Source organism: Indicator indicator, chromosome 2, assembly GCF_027791375.1.
Source record: "Indicator indicator isolate 239-I01 chromosome 2, UM_Iind_1.1, whole genome shotgun sequence".
NCBI lineage: Eukaryota > Metazoa > Chordata > Aves > Piciformes > Indicatoridae > Indicator > Indicator indicator.
Window position 1 is genome coordinate 53,308,258 of NC_072011.1, and position 22,187 is coordinate 53,330,444.

A 22,187-nucleotide genomic window follows, 5' to 3' on the forward strand; every position below is an offset into this window, starting at 1 on the left:
GATCACTAATGTATGAAGCAAGTAACACAAGCAGAGGACAGGATCATCTTTTGAGCTTGTTCAGTTTTCATGGTATTGTCAGCAGCAACTGAAGATACCTAGAAGAATCAAGCCCCCACTGAAGACCAGTGGGGTTGTCAATGAGTTGAAATGCAGGATGGCTATCAGCTTACCTATCAATAACTTTTATGGATATGCCTTGGGAGAATTATATGGCAAGGTTTTTTCCATTCAGCTTTTCTGCTTCTATCCATGTCACTAATAGTTGTTCCATAATAATTGTAACATATCCTTCTGTAGCGTATCAGTGAAATGTACCATACCTGTGAGGTCTGTGCACTGAGGCAATGCAACTCAAGATAATGGGATACCTATTTCAGAAAATAAAGTCTTATTTTCCATAGTGAGTGAAGTGTGTCAAATATTTTTTTCTGAATCCATCACTTTAACCACTACTTGGCCACCTTGCTATTTAGCTAAGTCAGGAGGTTTGAAATGCTACCTATCTATAAAGTCATAAGATTCAGATATATTACAGATGTTGAAGGATTATAATTAAAGCCATCCAAAAGGAAGGTCTGTGTAATATGATGCCCATAATTAATCCTGAGAGTGACCATTTGATCTGAATTTATTACAGCAGATAAGAAGATAGAATGCCAAAGCATCCCTGATATCCACAGACAAGAAGACGCTATGACTAACCTCTCATCAAAACTTGATTAATAAAAAGCACTATTTTTTCATGGTAACTACCAATTAAAAGAAGCAGCTTGTCCAAGAGTGACTCCCAAGCCTGACAATCCTTATAACAAACACTGCATTCTAGGTTTATAAGGGAAAACCTCTATTATCTCAATACAGACTTGTGAAAAAAAAAAAGGATTCATACACAGAATAAAAGAGTAGATCAGAAAAAAAAATTACTCCACAAACAATAACATAAATAAAGATAAAAATCTTTAGTGTCTTGAAGTTAATCCTACCAAACTGGAGATGTATGTGGCCCCAAATGTCTGCATGCATAGGACATATTAAGGGGATGCTTGTTGTTCCAGGAGATTGGAAACTCCAAAATATATCTATACCCGCATGCCCCTGAGAGTCTTCCTCTTGGGAAAAAAAAAAACACTGGGAGCACAAAAGTCTCAGAATGAGGATGAAGCAGGATTATAAAGGGTCAAGAATTAATTTCCTGTCTTCTGTATACACCTATGCTTCTGCACATGGGTTTTCTTTAGTAGCATTAGTAGCATTTCATAGCATATCTCTGCTGTTTGTACTCCCCATCAGCTAGTAAGATCAGATAGCGACCCTGAGGTGCTAACAAAAGGAACAGCAAGTTTTCCTTTCCTGTCTAGCCAACAAGGGCACCATTTGAAAAACAATCTTCTATTCTGTGGCCATCATAGAAATGTGGTGGGACCATCTCACACAAGTTGACTGCTGCAATCATTGGCTACAAACTCTTCAGAAGAGATGGGTAAGGAAGGGACAGCAGTGGAGTGGCTCTGTATGTCAGGGAGTGGTTTGATTGTCTTGAGCTTAACAATGGTGACAACGAAGGGGGGGTCAGAATAACTGCCACCTTAGACTTCCAGAAGGCAGACTTTGGCCTGTTACAGATATTGGGCAAAAGAGTTTCTTGGAAGGCATTCCCAAGGGCCAAGGAGTCCACATAGGCTACATATTCTTCAAGAATAAATTCTTAAAGGAGAAGGAACAGGCTGTCCCCATGTGTGAAAAGATGAGTTTGCAGGCAAAATGACTGGAGTGGCTGAGGGAACTAGGGTTGTTTGCAGAAAAGGAGACGGAGAGGAGCCCTTATTGCGCTCTACAACTTCATGAAAGAAAGTTGTAGCAAGGTGGACGTTGGTCTCTTCTCTCTAGTAACATGTGAGAAGAAATTTCATCAAGTTGCACCAGGGGAGGTTTATATTGGATGTTAGGAGAAACTTCTTTGATGAAAGGGTTTTCAAACGCTGAAAAAGGTTCCTCAGAGCTGTGGTTGAATCCCCATCCCTGGAGGGGGTGCTAAGGGACATGGTTTAGCATCAGACATGGTAGAGTTAGATGATAGTGGGAGTTAATGATTTTAAAGGTCTTTTCCAATTGAAATGCTTCTATGATTCTGTGATTCATAGTTGAAAATTTAAATAATTGGCTCCACAACTAGAAGGCAGAGAGGAAGGGACTGAGTGAGCAAATATTGATTAAAGTGAGATGAGTGTTCAAGGTGAGCCCCAGCACCTGGGAAAAAGGACATGTGCATTCACTTGCATGAGGAGAATGATTCATACATTAGTGTGAATACAACCCTGCAACTGCTATGGAGCCAGAGTCCAGCAGCCTTCTGACCCCTCTGACTGGGTGGAATACATGAACTTTTGTATGCAAAATCTTAATTGCAGCATAACAAAATGTACTACACTGAACCCTATTCTCCTTACAGGGTTGTAACCTTCTCTAAGTAACAGGAATTTGAGCAGCAGGATAAGAAAATATCTAGAACAAGGACAAGCTTTTATGGGAAACACCCCACTTTTCACAAGCTTATGCTTTAAATCTATTTATAATGTTGCTGAATATTTTGTAGCTTAAATTATATTTATTATCAAAACTGTAATACAGCATGAGTCACTTTCCAATAAAGCCAACTGTAGATTATATGCCATTCGAATTCACCTGCCTTCTGCTGGGTTCTAAATCCTTTCAGGCAGTAGGGGGAAAAGTTTAATTTAAGATTTTAATCTTTTTCATATATTATAGCATTTCTATAATGGATTTTGTGCTTCTGAAAACTAAAAGATTGACAGCTCAGGGTATTATAGATTTATTAATCATTGCTTAAATGGGTAGGGTGAACACTGCTAAGCACCGCCACAGTACTTGCAATCCCAGGCTTGAAGGCAAAATATTCTTTCTAGGTGACTTTTTTTTAATGCCAGCTGACTCTACTGTGACTGCTATGCAAGGAGAGAACATCTCAAATAATTAGGAAGAGAAGATATGGAAAAGTTCCCTGAGTTCATTGATGAAACACATATTGTTGTTATTGGAACATGCAAATGCAAAGTTTCTTTAAGAAAATGGCCTAATTTTAACTGGAAAAAAAAATCAGTATCAAGAAACTGGAAAAACATCTTACTGGAGACAAACTACACAAGACAATGAAGTGGCCATTTAGAATGCTCTTACTGCCCCACAATAACTACAGAATATCAATTTTATGACATCAGTAAAGTACACCAATCACTGAAGCTATGATATATATTAATGAAATAGAGCACAGTCTCTTAAATAAAAAGATGCCATTTTACAATTATTCCTTCTTAGCCTACCTCTGCAGCAGGCCAAGACAACTTGGGAGAAGAGTAACAGGTAAAAATATTTCTGGGCCTTTGCTGACCCACCCTCCTGTCCTCATAGCACTATGCTGCTCTGGCAAACAAAATTTGCTCAATCAGGTCAGAGATAGGCAGGACCTCTGTGTCACACTCTTGTATCTTTTGTTAAAAGAGCTTAACATTGCATACCTGCAGGACAACTAGACATTTAAATTGCTGTGATAGCTAATAAGTCAACATCAACCAAAAAGGTTGTCAGATTTCACTGTTGATAGCTCAGTTTAGTCTGAACAGAATGGGGAACTTATATTCAGTGTAATTGTCAGGTTTTGTTTTTTTTTTTTCCCCTTTAATACTCACACTCAATGATAGTTCACAATTTCAAATTAACATACGAATTTTTGATCAGCTAATTCTCACAATACTCATGTCAAGTATATAGGTCAACAGTATTAATATATCTCTAGGAAACAGCAGCTTTAGATACTGGTCATTTAAATCACACAAACGCTAAAGCCAAATACAAAGAATAAAAATAACAGAATGATTCTGTTGCCTGCCTGAATATACTCATTTTTCCATCCTTTCAATTTGCTAGTAAGTACTATATAAAAATACATTTTTACCTGGCACATCCCAAGCTAGAAATATAGAATATGCATCAATTACTGTGACATTATATGGGACATGAATTTTCTCTGGTGTTCCTACTGGTGTTTGTATAACGTATTTATCACTAATGTTGCTGCCGCCCCAAGTGCTGGCTTCCAGCTGGTAAACATATCTGCACAAACACAAAAAGATCAGTAGACACTACTGTTAGAGGCTTTAGGCATATCAGTAATAGAACATTTGCATTTTCACCAATTTAAAGCAAATAGGCTATACACAAAGTATCAGAAATACTGCATTAGTGAAGATTTTCACCTTTAAGTTTTCTTAATGTGAGGAAAGTAACTGTAACTTAACATGACAATAAATTTAATATTAAAATTCATGTTAGCTTACATGAGAGAAGTACTGACACAAAAATTGTCAAAAAGAATTTCAGAATGGCCTCTATAAAAAAAGCAGCTGCTACTTTGAGCCAGTGTGTTCAATATGCACAGAAAAATTATAAACCATGGACAACGCTGTCTTCCATACAAAGATTTAAATTTTTCTAAGGATGATGACCTGTGAGCCACCAACAACCTCCCAAGGAAAAAAAAAAAAAAGCCTCCCCGTCTTTGAATCAGAATCACCCATTCTCAGGAAAGGAAAAAGAGAAATCTTTTGATTAAGGTTTTCCAACATTTGGAAAAAAAGTGTTCTATCCATTTTTCAGTAATTAAGTAGTATCATTTCCTTTTTTAAAAGAGTAACTTATTTCACAAACACACACATATATATTTGGTACACCTTTCACATATTACCAGAGGTCTTTAACATGCCTTACCTACTGTTAGGTTGCAGGTTAACATCTGTGAAATTCAGGTCTGTACCGCCACCCAGAAAAATCTGTTCTCCATCACGAAATAATTGATACTGAGTAATGATTCCATTTGGTTTCTTTGGTTCACTCCAGTAGATTTCCACTTCTGTTGAGCTGACTATGATATGATGAGGTTTTGGCCATACCCCTATCAACATGACAATGACACAATTTTAATTTTGTGACAGAAACATAAAGGTTGGGTTTTTTTTTTTTCCTTTTTCTTACAGTTTGTGCTGTTGCTTTCAGTGATGCAATGAAAGCATAAAATGTTTCCAGAGAGAGTGACAGAATGCATACAACTAGACAAGGTACAGATTAATGGAGGACAAGGCCAAAGGCTGCAGTCTTTATGTGCCCATTTGTCTCTGCCTATTTATTTCTGCTTTTAAAAATATGCACCTGCTAATTTCTAATTGTACTAACTTAAAGATGAACTTGGGGAAACTGTCACAAAAAGAAAGTAGGAATGCAGTGCCAGGCAGTCAGTATAGCATGTGTTAAGACACAAATATTCCAAGGGAGATGGATTCTCTCATGTAAATTTATATGTGATAGCTTGATGGATGATGGTGGAGTTTTGCACCTTGTAAAACCATCATAAAATACAAGCCCATATGACCATCTCTTTGCAGTTCTATAAGAATGTCTTTTTCCCTTACCGTGAGGAGCAGCTTGTAAAGTTTGACCTGAAAGTGGCTGGCTAGAAGCACATCCAGCAGCTGTGCATGCACTAAGCATGAAGCTGTAGTTAGTGTATGGCTGCAGACCTAGAAAGAACAAACAAAGGTTAGACTGAGATGTTGACATCAGGCATCCTGAAGAATTTTATCACTACATAGCATGTTACTGGACTTAAAGTTAACTTTTACTTATGGCAAGCATAAAATGCAAACCATTTTTATATCTGAACAATACTGAAATGGTGAATTCTTGCTAATTTAGACATATCTCCTCCACCAGTTTAGAAGGTTTGACAAAACAATATTGAATGTGTCTATGCTGCAATGGATCTAGGAATGCCCTTCATTCAGACATATCTTAACTAGCTTTAAATCTATTAATTCAGATGGCACTTGCAGTTGTTGTTGTTTTGTTGTTGTTTGTTTTTTTTTTTTTTAAATCTATGCTTTTGCCTGTACAAAATGGTTAAAAATTAACTTGAAAGCACCTAAACATTGTTGGTACAGACATCATCTTCATCAGTGGTAACAGCCATAGAATTTCAAAGAAAAGTACCTGAAAATATAATTGCTTAGAGTCTTGGACTTGAAAAGCTTAAGAGCTTATAATGTTTTGAAAATTTATTACAAACATATTTGTGACAATAAGAAAGAAAACCTCTCTCGAACATTTCCTGCTACAGAATCATAGAATTGTTTTGGTTGGAAAAGGCCTCTGAGATCAATGAGTCCAACCATGGGCCACAGTGGCCATTAACCATGTCCAGAAGTACCATATCCACGTATTTCTTGAACACCTCCAGGGACGGTGTCTCCACCACCTCTCTGGGCAGCCTGTTCCAATGCCTGGCCACTCCTTTTGTAAGGAAATTTTTCCTAATATTCAATCTAAACCACCCCAGCACAATTTCAAGCCATTTCCTCTCATCCTATTGCCTGATACTAGAGAGAAGAGACTGACCCCCAGTATATTGCAAACGAGTCCATAGATACTCTCTTCCTGCCCTCTTACCAACTTCTTTTTGTTCAATTTTTTTCACCCTATTTTTTCCTATTTGTTACAAGGTTTTAGTATGAATCCTATAAAGCAGTTAAAAGCAGGACAGATGACCAAGCCCTCCCCTTTACAAGACAATAATTTTAGTTGCTTGTAATTTTTTTTTTTAAACTTTTTTTTTTTTTTTTCACCTCAAACCTTCTATGCTGGATATCCTTGTATGAGACTAAAAGAGAATATGCTGCTTTCCTTGGGAATTTTCAAACATCCTTGTGCTGTGTGTCAACGACTTTTAGATTTGACAAAAAGTTCCCTGCAGCTTAAGAATTTAACTTTAGGACTGCTCATAAAATTGCACCCAAAATTTGGCTAATATACTAAACTTTTAAAACAGTCATTTCTGTTACACCTCTTAAAGGTTTACAGTTAAATCATTAAAGATGGTGACCTCTGTGAGTATATGCTGAACACCTCAGAGCTCAGCTGATCAGACTGTCTCACAGAGCATGCTCCAGTATTTCTCAAAGATAATCTTAAAATTCATATTGCCAGATATAGCTACTGAAAAATCTCTCTTTTGCATGTTTTCAAGGACCTTCTTGTTAACAGCTCAAAATATATATAAAAACATCCTGTTCCAGAATGCAAACAGGACATACAGTACAATAACAAGAAGCAAATAACAACACCCCCAAACAATCAACCAAACCCAGCCCCCCCAACAACAAAAACAACAAAAAAACCCCAAACAAACAAACAACCCACAAAAAAGAAAGATTTATCTCTCTCAGAAACAGGATGGTGATTCAAAGAGACTGAGAGAAAGAAAAAAACCATCCTGGACTAGCCAGGAGGCCATTCAGGATGTCTGGTTGTCAGAGTACCAGGTGTTCTGCAAAACTTTATGTATTCAAGCATCTCCAAAAGCTCAGGAAATTCAAGCCCCAGGCCTGAGGCAGGGCCCCAGAAAAGGAAGACATCATTGTTGTGACAAGCTGGGATAACTTGAGATGTGCCCTCCTCCTTGCACAGATATGAATGCCCTGGATGACAGAGGCCAACAGTCTTGATCCAGATGTAGTCTCTCCTCCATGCTGTCCCACACTTGTTTTAGCTTTCTAATTCAGCATCCCACAGGTTTCATGAAACATGCCAGTGCCATCCCCACCACCACAGGAAGGCTAGGAGTACTTCCCTATGGATGGAGCTGGGCTGGAAAATGGGTTGGACCAGGCAGGCTCCATGGCTGAGCAAGGCAGGTCTGTGTCAGAGCTGTAGACCAGCTGTAAGCAGCACTTGAGGACAGCAGGTTGGGCTGAAATGAGGTCCTAGTCCCATAGGCAGGGCAGAGGGAAGGCCCCAGGGGCAGCTGGCAGCAACTCAACAGAGGGGTGATGCGGGAATGCATTGGTGCAGCAAGGCTGCCTTGCATGCTGCTGTTTGGCCAAACTCCCAGGAAACTGCCCCTTTTCCTTTTTTTCCTTTTGGCAGCCAATGCTACCATCCCTGTTACCTCCTCACTGTGCTCCACATTCCCATGAACTTCTGGCTTGTGCCTCCCTGACTCTTGCAGGAAGGAAATTTAGCTCTGGGCAGATGCAGAATTAGACCCATCTACACCTAGGTCCCAGAAGGAATAAACCTAGCAAACATGGCAAAAGCTGTGGCAGCAGTCCTACATAAAGGGACCTTTTTTCTTTTGTACAAATATCTACTCTACTGTGTAACACAGAGGGCCTGTGTGAGAGAGGCTGAATTAGGATCATACAGGTCAATTTGTACATATTATATTAACCACTTTTTAAGTGCATGGCTTTGTGACCTTAATAATGCACTTTTATGTAGCTCATGCTCCCAACAGTAATTACTTCAAGAACAATGTAATTCTGTGACAAGAAAAAAAGTCCAGGCAAGATCTTTGTTTATAAACAAATCCTTGCTTATAGCCAGTAGGAAGATATTTTAATTGAAATATATTACAAACAAATAAGAGAGAATAAGCAACAATTATGTAGAAAGGTAAAATACCAAATGGAAGACATGCAGACTGCTTACAAATTGAACAAGACATGAAGGAGAGAAAATAAAGAGATGACTCAGAGGGACAGCCCTGGTTGTAACCTAATCATAAGCTGGAAGAGAAGAAAAATCATCTGAACACTGAGTGTAAAAGTAAGAAGGCAGAAAATGACAGTTGAAGACTAGAGAGAGGCAAAGGCATGGAGGAAAGCCAAGTATTTAACATTTCAGGATAGAAAAGATTACTGTGGCAACAAATTACTTGAATTCCCCTAAAGGGAGTCATGTTCACTTTTAAAGGAAACATGCATAATAAAGCAATACTCATTTACAACTACACTTTAAAGAGAAAAATGAGCATTAAAAAAAGAGGAGCACATGATTTCGCTAAATTTATTGGTGAAATTCTGATACCTGAAACCTCTAGTCATACATGGAGCAGTCACAGCAGATTTTTATCTTGATTATTAAAGGTTTGCATTTAACACCTTGTCTTATGCATGCTTTCGAAAACTCTCTGCAAATCTACATATGTGATTAATAATAAAAATATCAAGGTAATCTTGAAACATAAATAGAATTTTGCTTTTCCAATTTCTTTACTTGATTTTTCACTAGAGGGTATTTCTTTTTTATTTTGTATCTATTATTGGAGCAGGGGGTTAAACTATTTATTAACTTAGCAGTCTATTCTGTTATTGCAGCATTTGTCATTTGCTAAAAGGCTGTGGAAAAGTGTTGGGGAGATTTTTGTTGTTGTTTTTTGATTTTTTTTAAGGAATGCATTGTTCTATTAGCCAAATCAATTTCTTCTGATACTCTTTGTCTCCATTTGTGGCCACGGCTCCAGCAAGGTCAGTAATTAGCTCCCAGGACAATGCTCCTGGGCCCTGTCATGGGAATTCTACTCAGGAGGATGTCAGAGTGCTGACCACAGCCTCACACAAACATTTCAACTCCAAGAGTTTCCTTTAGACGAATATTGCTAATGATTCACTGCTGCATGGAGATGGAATTGACCAGTGGCAACATTTCTGTGTCTCTTTAGTTTTCACCACTCTGAAATGGAGACTATGTTCAGCTGAAAGAATTTCAAACTATAGAGTCATGAACTATTTCTTTCTTTTACTTTATCTTGACTAACTCAAGATGGTTGATCTTACAAATTCTTGAAAAAGCCTTTTACTTGGGATGTTATCATTAGTGTATTGAAAAGGAGGAGTTGAGAATGATCTTTGCTATAAAGCCACCTGCTGCAGCTGAAGAGGGCACTCTTAGCTTTCTTTTACAATTACCCTAATTATTTTCCTCACCCTTACCCTCTGCCTAGCCCTTACTGCAAAGCATTATCAGGCCCATTTGTAAAGTAGTAGTAACACAAAGTGAAACAATGCCATAACTGTCATCCAAATTGTTCTGTACAGGGCAGTGGAAGTGTTCAGTAATAAATGATATAAAAAGGTCTTTTATTGACAAGCTGCCATGTGCTGTTTGCATTAGAGAATATGAGAAGATGATGGCTGCTGCCCCTAGCTCCCAATGGCATTCAACTCAGTGAGATAGCAGAAAATGCTTCAGTTTGCTTAAAGCATTGATAACACCTCTAAATAATTAACTGAGGACTTCCTGTCTTCAATTACTTAATGCTTTTTTTAACATCTTGAGAGGATTATAAGCAATTTATGGATTTCACATGATGAGCACATTCACCACTATTCCCACAAAGCATTTGTGGGATCATGTTTCCAAAGCTTTGATGTAATTAAAAATAAGCAGCAAGACAATGGTGCAGTGTCAAGGTGCTAGCCTTTTTGTCTGCTATTTGCAAGACCCTATATTCAAAGTCTCAAGAAATACTAATGCTACAGCTTCATTAATGCTCAACTGTTGCTCAGGGAAAAGCAGACAGATTTGGAAAAAAGGAAGATGGGAAAAAGCAAAACATACATCCACAGAGAATAAGGCAACAGTTCAAACATTTGAGATTATATATGAAATAAATTTGATTGGCTTATCTTATTCTTTTAATTTAGAGAGCAATAATTATCCACATCGTTATATCACTGCCATGAATTGCACGTTATTACCCAAGGAAGCTCTGGCAGAAAACAGTGTAAGATTTGATTATGTCTGTCATGAGGAACAATCACTTATTTCACTGCTGGCTTTACATGGCAACATTGAACAATGGCTTAATGAAATAGGCACACAAAAGGACAAAAAATCCTTGGTTTTTAGGAGGTAATTTCATTTTCCCCTCCCAACTGGTAAGAAAAACAATATTGTTTGCATTAAAGTCACAGTTACTCTGGAAGTATGTCTGCCTTTTGGGAAGGACAATGGGAGCACATACAGTATTTTTCAATGGGTTTGATAAATCATTCATTGTTGATAGGTGCTCTTTACACTATAAGTATAAACTCAAAACAGCAATTCTAAAAGGCTTGCCACCAACTGCCACACTCTGGTTATTATCTCATGTCCAGAAGCATTGGATATGGAGACAGACATAATATACAGTTGATGAATTTCACATTTGAGCATGACAGTGTTAAAGAAGAGCAATCCTTTACTCCTCTGAATGATGACAGCCAGGATGAATTCTTTGAAAGCATTAAAGGATCCACTTGGACTCAGGACTCATGCTTTAAGGGGTGGTTGAGATTGCCATATATGATGTATAGACTTTATGTGCTTTGGGTGGCTATCAGGTGCTTAACACATGAATCTCTAAGTTTCCTGCTTGAGTGAAAAAAAAAAAAAGAAAAAAATGTAGTTATGGATTCCTAAAAATCACAGACACAATAATTTGATGAACAACCCACAGACAAAGAGATAAAAAAGATATCCCAGAAAGCTTATGTTGCCATTCTGTGTTCAATAGAAACATTTCTAAAAAATAATTTTACTTCAGTATAATATTAAAATATACCAAAAAAAAAAAAAGAAAGAAAAAAGTGGAAATAATTAATTTGATATCTGAATAAAATCTTCCTTCAAAATTCCTTGACTTCTTTCAGATGCACAAACACACCAATGAAATTAGTATTTAGAAAATGGCTATAGGTAACATATATGATTGTAAACAGTGTCCAGGATCTTCCCCTTTCTGTTTTCCTTCCCTTTTTAGTATCTCAGGTATACATCCTGGGTTCTTCCCTTTCCTCAACCACTACACATTCAGAGCAGCACTAGTGACTTCAGCTACATTACTGCACATTAATGAGGGTAAAAGAAAGAGCTGAATCTGCGGGAAGCTTGCCATTGGGCAAGCCTACACAGAGTATCTGAGACCTCAAGCACACCACAAAGGATGCATCTTGAATTGTGCTGGATAGATTTATTTTTAAATTTTTAAATTACATCTATTAATATTTTAACAAACAGCAGCCACAATTGAAAGAGATTGGGAAAAAAAAGATATTTAAGATATGTAAAGTAATGACAAAGCATTCTAAACTGTTCACAGGACTGAGGATTTAAAAGTTACTGTCTAGCATTTTTAATATGTTAATACTCTTATATCTTAATGGCAGGACATTAGTCTGTCGGGGAGCTCTGCCTCCTTACCTGATACTGTGTGCTGCATTCTGCCTGCAACATCAGTGTATATAAGTCCTTCCCCTACTTGAGTGATCTGGTACTCTTTGATGATACCATTTGGTTTCTTGGGTGCAATCCAGCTTAACTGTAATGCTGTTGAGTTCAAAGCACTGACGTCTGGTGGCTGAACACTCTCTGGGACTCCTTGGACAGTGACTGCAACTACCTGAAGACATATGAATTAAATGGCAATTTAATGTAATAGTACACTAGATACCATGATCAATGAGAATGTCACTTTTGTTTTAAAATGTTGTTTGGCCTGGCATATCATTACCAAGAGCCTGGAGAACTAGTTACTTTTTTCCTCCTTGTTCACAATGAAATCTGACCTTGAATACATTGCATAAGTCTATGTCTACAATTTATCACAACAGGTTCACCACATTTTAGGTGCAGTGTATGGAACAGGGTGAAGCAACAAAAAACTGTATTGCTTGAAAACTCTTGATAACTCTCTTCCATATGGTTTGTCAGTGTCTCTGCATTTTAACTGCCTGATTTCATATATTTTAAGCACCAGTAAACATGGGGCTAAGCCTCCATATATCCCATGCAACTTGAACTGTACTGTAGCTATTTGCAACTCCACATATTTGCAATGAAACAAAAAAATCTTAAAATATAGAATAACTTTGCACTTGTCAAGCTCTTTCTACAGAAAAAAAAAAACTAAACCAAAACAAAAAAACCCCAAACCACCAGAACAAAAACTCAAACAACCCCCCCCACAACAAAATCAACAAAAACCCCACAACCCAACAAACAAAACCAAACCAAAACCAAAACCAACCAATGACAAAAAAAGCCACCTAACCCCCCCCCACCAACCAGAAAAAAACAAAGCCACCAAAAAAGAAGGAAAAAGCTAATTTTCTATTGACACATATCTACCATCTCTACAGAGGCATTTTCAAATTACATTGGTTAATAAGTGAATCAGATCTTTTTCTATTTGAGAACCACTTTTTTTATTACCATCATAAATTATTTATATTATGCTGTAAATATAAAATGTGCCCTCTATAACATATTGTCTTAGTGCATTTGGTGGAATCAGTCCCTACTTGCAGAGTTCAGTGTTTGTAACACTAAACTCCTTAATTACAGGCAAGTGAAATAAGCAGGATTTATTAGCTCAGGACAATGGTTGCAGCAACTGTGCCTACTATAGCTTCCTGACCATAACTGTGTGTGCAGGACTATGCATCTACCTCCATCCTTCTGCACCAGTGTTTCTTATATTTTTGACTGAGATCTGCACTAATAAGAAAAACATTTACACATTTGAAACAAACCTCAACCTTTCAATCCCATAGATAATTAAAATTACAAAATACAACAATTATTCTCCATCTCTGCCCCACAGACCTTACATTTGCAGCCCTAGAAATTTATTTTCATAGAGGTAAGGATACTGTAAAAACAGAGGTCACTTAAGATATAGTTTTGATAAATAAGACTGGCACTTTGCAGAATAGAAATTAGAGTTGGTTAAACAGTAATGTTGGTGAACAGCATCCATGATTTAAAGTGATACAAAAGGAAATGAAGCAGTGACAAAGGGAGGGAAGAGATTCAGGTTGCTTAAAACTGAAGTAGAGGTAGGTTGGACACATAGGGACTGTAAAGCCTGAAGCAGGTGCAGACATGGAAAGCCAGTGAAGCGTAATATAAATGGAAGGAGACTGAGAATAAGAAGGCTCTTGAACAAATTGGTAGAGTGGAACTAAAGCAGATAAACTAAGAAATACCAAGGAAGAAGGGGCTATAGACTTCCTAGTGAGAAGCAAAGATTTAATTTTAGTGTTCAGAAAAAGTGCATTTTAATATTTCTTACTGTATTCTAACATGTACAGCTTTCTCTTTAATAAACATTAGTTCCTACAGTGCAATTTCAGCTTTGCCAAGTCTGAGATACTGCTTTCTTCTTCTGTTTGCTTGTATCCATCTTAGGTACCATAAAATCACCTGTCAGTAGTCGAATCCAAATAAGATTATTGATGTTTTTCGCTTGGTTACTCAATAATCATCATGTCTTCAAATTACACCTCTCCAAAAGCATTTTTTATGTTGCCATGCTGGCTGATAAAATTCTGGCACCAGTTCCGTAAAGACCAATTTACTAACCTTGTTGCTGTCTGTGCAGCCAGCAACAGTGCAGGCTCGCAGCTGGTATGAATATTCTTGATATGGCTGGACACCACTTGTGTCTGTGAAGCTCATCTCTGTTCCTCTAAAACGTTCAATTCCATTCCGGAGAATGATATAGTGAATAATAAGACCTATTCCAGAAAGAAAGTTTTCCCTTTAGTTATCTGAGAAATCCTATGTGATAGTGTGATGGTTTTAAGACTGTCTTTTTGATTTTTCTTCACAAAGTTCAAGCAGAGAAAGAGAAAGAATGTAAATAAGTCACTATTGGGTGTAAGAAAGCAAAATAATGATTATTCTAAACACTTCCATTGGAGAGATAGAAATGTTTAAGAACATCTACTCAAAACAAGGTTGAGGAGTTGGGGCAGTCTCAGTTCGCAGCTTGCTTGCTGGGCTGTCTGGCTGCTGCTTTTTCTTCTCTGGCTGAAGATAACACACTGACCTTGATGAGCTAAGTCTAACAGCCTCTCTGCTTCTTGACTCTCTGCCATCTGCCAGGGGATTCCTTCTGGCTGGGGGGGAGGCCCCTTGGGGGAAGCCAAGGGGGCTTGGTTGTGCTTTTCTGTTGATTGTACCTATTTGTAAATGTTGTGAATAGTGTATATTTGTACATATTCATTGCATTTCATCATAGATTGTAGATTTGCTTGTAAATACAGCTTTCATTTGCTTCCAGACTGAGCTAGCCTGGTTGTTGTTGGTGTGGGACAGGGATTTCAGCTCTCACACTGTTACAGATAGGTACAGTATAATAACCTGTTCTGCATACAGAAAATATTAAATTAAATCTCTAGGCAATAACCATAACAGACAACTGTCCTGTTTGAACGGTCAACATCAATTACCAGCTAATCTTCTCAACCCCTACATCAACGTCTCAGTATTTATCAGTGTTAACTGAGAGCTATTCCAAGTTTTCTCACTGTTTGAATATCATTAAGTTGTCTTCTGTGAAGTTAGAGTCTATTCTTACTTGCAATGAAAAGTATCTCAACCTAGGAATATTCCTCTTGCAGAGTTTAGGAATACATATATTTTAGTGTCAGTGACTAGTTAAGAAACATTTTGTTATTCTGGAGCATTGTCAGCGGAATGATAGAACATATTCTTTTTTCAACATATATCAATACCATTTGGTTGAAGTGGTTCCTCCCAGTTTAGAAGAATCATGTCTTCCCTGTTATCCACTTTAGTCCATTTTGGTGGACTTACACCCTGTGGCACATCTTGCTTAGTGACAGCTCTGGTAATTTCACTGAAGCCTCTTCCATAGCTATTCCAAGCAGCCACTCTGTACTCATATGTGATAAAAGGTGTGAGGTTCAGGTCTAAGGAAAAAAAAAAGTTAGATATGGATGATCTCAATCTTAAAATACAAAACAGATCATCTTTTGTTTTGCTTTGATTTGTTCTGTTGTTGGGTTTTTTGGGGTTTGTTTTTTTTTTTTTTTTTCCGTGTGCCTATGGGACAATTTCTGTGTTTAAAGATAGATAGATTTAGAAGTTGTTCCCTTAGTCATGGCCATTTTCTGATACAGCAATACTTCTATGAACTTTTGTGAAAGCAGGTTTAGCTCCTATGCGTTCACTGAGCTCCTTGCTGCTCATTTAATTTCCCTTAAGATACTGTCCTGATTTGCAGATTAATTCTTAAAGAATGGTACTTCACTACAATAGTTTCACATTTAATTAGAATACTTGATAGGATTCAGGACATCTTTTTCTCTGGAGTGAAGTAAACCACCAGTTTGATATGCCACTTTTCCTTACCTGTAAATGAATACTGGTTTGGACTTCCTGTGTAGACCGTCTCCTCTTCAGCTGGACACACACCTTCCTTTATCTCCTTTTCTGTAGATCTCTGTGAACCTTTTATCCATGCACAGATATTTTCCCTGAGATCAAAGTCACACTTTCCACAATGTGCTGTTGCCTCCATAGATAAAGGGCAAAGGATATTAGCCTTGCATTCTTCTTTTACCTAAGGAATATACACACGATTTTAATATTTATTGCATCTTCCTTTCATTACAAATGCTTCCATCAGTATTTCTTTGTCTTTACGCAACATACAATTCAAGCAATCACGCTGAGTATGTTGATAGTTCTAGCACATGGGAGACCCTTTCTGCATTTGGCCTGTCTACTGTCTTTGTTCATTAATCCTTTTATAATCCTTGCTAATATAAATGTTTTGTTTTGTTTGTTGTTGTTTGCTTGTTTTTTTTTTTTTCAAGAGTTATTGCATGAAAATATCACAAATGGAAGCCCAAATGGCTGAGTTTTTTGACAGCAGAAGAGCCTATAATCAACTGTGAACAGGTTTTGAGAATCTCAATGTTCTGCTCCTGCACAGGCCAATATCCCATGGCAAATCCATAGCAAATTCCCAGCCCCTCACACAGCTTGCCAAGCACACAAGAGGGGTCTGTGCAATTCCTTGGCAGCTGTCAAGGCTGAGAATTCTATCCACGAGTGATATAAATTGTGTCCTCTATCACATCATTCCTAAACATCAGTTCTGCTGCAATAGGAGGACTTCTGCAAATGTTGATGCAGATATGAGATTTAACCCATAAAGAACAATTCACAGAAATAGAAATATACACTGAACATCACAAGTTGCCATTAAAATTCATGAAATAATATTTTTTTGCCAAACCATAAGCTAGAGAGCAATAATTCTCATAAAAGATAGGGTGTTGCAGGAAGAAATGTATTGCAACATTTGCCACAAACATTTCTACCCATTAGGCTACAAACTTTAAAAGGAAAAATAAACAGAATATAGCTAATGCTTCCTTTATTTACCTATTGAAATTAGTTTGCTAGTTGAGTATGAACTTCAGCTAATTTCTCAGACTTGGCCATTTTACAAAAATCATACAAAAATGTGATAGATAACAATACAGGATGTAGGATGCAGATGGATTGGATTCACATATAAAGTAGCTCCAGAATATGCCTCAGAATATCATCCCTTTTAATGTTAGTAAATCTATATGTATATCAGAAAGCCAGCACTGCTATCTCTTTTCTACTGCAGGTAAGTGAAATACAAAGTGCTTCCTTTGTTTATACATTCTACCTAAGGCATTGATCTAGCATGTTATCTACCAGAATTCATTAACCTATTCTCAGCCATTTTTTGCCTTGCACAAAGTACTAATACAATGCATTGAGGAGCAGTAGCTGACTCATTGTAACACATGGATTTTCTCTAGGAGAAAATTTTTCAGTCTGAAAATGAAATTACATGAAAACCTTGACATGAAAAGGAGAAGATGGAAGAAATATTTGTGTATTAACTTAGCAGGTGAACAAAAACGATACAGGAACACCTATGTGTGGCAGAATAGGGTCTGTTTTTTCTTTAGTGATAAATTCCACAATATCTACCTAATTTCCACACTGTAGAATTCACAATATCTCACCCTATTTCTTTCTCTCTCACCCATTTTTTGTCCCTCTCTCTAAATGTCAATAGAAATTTATATAAAAGAATATACACATACATAAACATGGTTTCCATCCTTTTGTAATGTTCATTTTCTTAAACAAAATTTGTAACAACAATTGACAATTTTTTTACATGTTATGCATAACATAACATAACATTTTTTTATGTTATGCATAACACCAAGATGCTAATTCTTGAAGATTTCTATTGCATCCAGTTGCAGGATTTTGCAGCTATTGAACGTTTTGTCAAACTGTCTCATGCTGACACCCATAGCCACTGGTCACTATTAGGAAAAATGGAATTAGCCTTTTTTGTGCTTAATTTACATTGAAACGGAATGAAAATAAACATATTGTTCATTAGGCATAAAAGGCACCAAAAATATAATACCCTTCTTGTTGCTAGGAGTTTTACAGGGACATATCCTAGTAGTGTTGAAACTAATGCCAAAATTGCTGCTGGTTTTCTATAGGATCAAGTTTGAGTCCATCAACAAAATATCAATTTCTTTTTTTTTTCTTTTTTTTTTTTTTTTTGAGAGAGAGGTTAGGCAATCTAACACTGCCTGCTCAAATTGAAATGTAATAGCAATTTTATACTTCAGAACTGGCCACTTCAATTTCAATTTTCACTTAAGGAATATCATCAGGAACTGTGGTCACAGAACGGAAGCTGGATATACATGCCAGTCTTGTTAGTATGCCAGCTTTTAGCCACTGTACTAATCTGAAGTGCTGGGCAACACTTCACAGAGGCAGCTAATCATTATTAATTCCTTTAGAATTCATTGCAATAACATCAATCATGGTGAACTCATTCGGTATTAATATGGATGTAATGTGAAAATGAATAATGCACACAAGAGTTTTTATATTCCTATTTTAGAAAAATAGTTATGAACAGTGTATTTCTCTTTCCATCGTCAAATCAGAGCTACTGAGAGATTTTCTATCAATTACCTTCATCATCATTCCAGCTGAAATCTTGTCAGAGCAAACATATTTCAAAGGATTATATCCAACTCCATTACAGCATTCTTCGTTCTTTGGAATAAGCTCAGTCTCACAGCATTTTACTGGCACTTGGTCATTCTTTCTAACATGTGCTAGGAACTCACCACTGGAACCTGAGCAGCATATGGTATCTGACATATTCACATATTCCTGGCCACAACAGAACATCCCTGAAATAAACAAACAAAAAGAATATATCTGAATATGAAATGTAAGTAAATAAGTAAATACATAAAGAAAGGAGAAAGCTCAGAGTACACTATAGCTTGGCAATAAAACCATCAGCAACTGGAATTATGCAGATGCAGCTCAAGTGAGATTAGATTCAAATGCGAGGTGACTGAAGTAAGTGTCCTGACTTCTAGACCTGCTCAAAACAATCAAGAATTAGAGCAATATAAAAAGATCACCTACAACCAACTTACACCATTGCTGAACTTCTGTAAGAACCTTTGCTATGAAATCCAGTAACAAAGTACTGCACACAGTAGGTTGAAGACTGCCTGTTGATGAATATTTCCTGTCAAATGTAGAAAGTGAGACAGCTTCTTCATGTGCTTTCCAGGCAGGTCTCATTCATCCCCCCTCCCCTCACATGGGCTTTCTTCCAATAGTGCATCTTGGTATTCCAGAATGTTTCACAATATGTTTTATGTTTTAAAGTAGGGGTTCATAGTAGGTATGTTGAACTGAATGGATGGCTTTCCAAATACCCACAGTGAACCTTCAGTCACTTAATACAGACAATTATTCTTTAAGAAGTTAATATCTAAATATAATTTGCAATTCTATAGTGGAATTGATAAGCTGCCAAAATTATTTCCACTTTCATTTTTTAATAATTTTTAAATGAAAAGCTCATCATAACTAATTTTCTATATATTCACATGAATTATTCCTCAACTGTGAAATAACAAGTGTAGAACTGCATACCATTTAAAGAAAGGGGTTAATTTTTACTTTGAATCAAATGCTACAAACACCTTGATAATTAGCAATGAAATACATTTTATTACTAATTCAACTAGAAAGATATCATATGAGAAATCAGGGTTATGATATACTGTTACAGCTACAAAATAGTTTGCATTTGACATAATTCCTGCAGTATGTAGGCATTTCAAACATGCAAAAATCATCGCTTTTCTCACTGCCGTTTATTGCACCAGAACTCTTTTAGGAAGTCATACATAATGAAAATTACTCTTTAAGGTTATGATCCAGCTAAAGCATTCAGAACATGTAATTCCAGTCACTGAAATGACTAAAAACAGTGACGTTACTTGCATACTTCAACTTTTTTTCAGGGCAAGTTCCATTCATAGCAATCAAACTGTGATCACTAGCTCTCCAAGAGGCAAACATTTCCTCCTGTTCACACCCTTTTTCCAAATTGTCCTAGGATTCTACCAATTTTAAGTAGAAAATTAATGCAGAAAATGACTCAATTCAATACTAATAAGCAACTCAGACAGCCCCAAGGGACTTTTGACAGGCAAAGTAGAATTTTGATAATGAACTGTTTTTCTGTCGAAACAAACAAGGCTGTATTCTTTCACTGTGAACCTCATCTTTGTTTAACTGAATTAAATTTTTCAGCCAAGATTTCACTCACATAACAAGAAGTGACTCCCTTTCTAGTTTCTTTGGTAAACCATTACTTCTTTAATTATTATCAACCTTGTTCCAGTGTGATAAATTGCTAATTACTTAATACCCTAATCAGCGTTCATTCTTTGCACAGATAAACTGTGACAGCGCCATTAATTTAAATAGTAATTTCACTTAATGGCCAGAACGGCACACCAGATTTTTATGCAGCATTTTCTGAAGACTGCATCCATCACTGCAATATTCTGACATAAAGATGTCTGACGTGCACTAACTCACTTAGGGAGAGCAGATGTTGCAGAGCAGAGTTTGGTAGTAATTCCCATAGTGCATCACTTCAGCATGAATGAGCTGCAGAGGCAGAAGTAGACAATCTTCTGAAACTGCATTACATAGCCTCTGACCTTTGCTTAATTTATCATATGTAACACTTGACTCCTGAACCTTGACACCTGAAATGTACAATTTTAAATATGCTCCAAGAAAAACAAAATACGACCATGTAATATTGATGGATTGATTTGCTTTCTAAAAATCACTTTATCCAATTGCTTAAGGATCCAGAAATTCCTACATACCCTTGCTGAATTCAGCAAAATACCAAAACACAAACTATTTGTTTGTAAATCTGCTAGAATGTGTGTGTCATGCTTTATATATTTATGTTTCATAGGCACATAATGCATTACAGCAAAAAGAAAATCTGTTGGCTGGAAAAGACACTTCCTACTAACAGTGATTTCTGTCAACAATTATTTCATGTTCATCCTCAGCAACCGAAAAAATTTACAAACATAGCGGAGTGATGAATTACTAATTTAGTAAATCTGCAAAACCAATGCTTTCAAAAGGGAAAAATGAGTATTAAAAGGCTTAGCCTTTGGAGCCAGAATAGAGGATCAACAAAATACAGAGCCAGTGTACATTGCAAACTACTCCAAAAATCTTTGGCTTACATGTGGGTATTGCAACTACTACAGATCAGGAACCACAACAGTACAAAACATCATCTTTCGTGATTCTGGGAGTTCAGTAGAGTGGCATTTTCTAGCCCTTTTTCCTTTATTTTTTAATAAAAAAGAGACAATTCAAGAGCGGTTTTAGCTGATGTTATCCAGAAATAGACAAGTTTGGCTTGCAGGAGTGGGGCTCAGGATGTGTGTACACAATGGCAGCACTGCCAGCCTTTGCCAGTAGATGTCTGTATGGTCACCCCACTAAATAAGGCCAACGAGGGGCTAAAAACAGAATCTAAGAAAATCGATTTTTTTTTTAAAGGTCAGTTTAGAATGGACAAAACATCTGTTTTTGCAGGCTAGACTCTCTGAAAAAGGCATACAATGGTAAATGAAAAGGTACACTTCAAGACATTAAATATTCAGTGCAAATCTGAATCTAGATACTGCAGAAACATGCTGCTTTCAAACCAGCCATGAGTCATGCCACAACAAAGACATACACAAGAGTTGCACGTTTAGTGATCATGGGTTTCTTGCATGATTTTTTCCCAAGGAACTAAAAGTCACCGCTGTTACCTCTTCCCCCTCTAGACAACAAAACTCGCTTCCCACTTGACATATTCTTGCAAAATTCTACTTAGCCATTTGCCAATAAGTAAATTATGTTTTTATGTGAGAGCATTTTTTCCATTAGAATCATTACAATAACAGGGACAGGGAGGTGGGTAGATTTTTGTGCCTGGCTTGTGCACTTTCATAATGTATTTAGCAAGCCTGAATTACTCTAAGAAATTAAGCAAAAATCTATTGATCATGGTGTATATGACATGATAAGAAACCACAATCTATTCTATGCTTAAT

General features: G+C 36.9%; 1 protein-coding gene across 1 annotated transcript in view; it reads right to left on the minus strand.

Annotated features, from left to right (window-relative positions):
- The window catches only part of USH2A (usherin), a 414,010-nt gene that overhangs the window by 68,550 nt on the left and 323,273 nt on the right, over positions 1–22,187 (minus strand). Inside the window, exons 50-57 of the mRNA XM_054394908.1 lie at positions 18,703–18,926; positions 16,051–16,261; positions 15,411–15,608; positions 14,254–14,408; positions 12,091–12,289; positions 5,484–5,591; positions 4,786–4,969; positions 3,974–4,131 (exon numbers count right to left, since the gene is read on the minus strand). Coding sequence (XP_054250883.1) covers positions 3,974–4,131; positions 4,786–4,969; positions 5,484–5,591; positions 12,091–12,289; positions 14,254–14,408; positions 15,411–15,608; positions 16,051–16,261; positions 18,703–18,926 — 1,437 coding nt within the window. The remainder of the gene's footprint in view (positions 1–3,973; positions 4,132–4,785; positions 4,970–5,483; positions 5,592–12,090; positions 12,290–14,253; positions 14,409–15,410; positions 15,609–16,050; positions 16,262–18,702; positions 18,927–22,187) is intronic.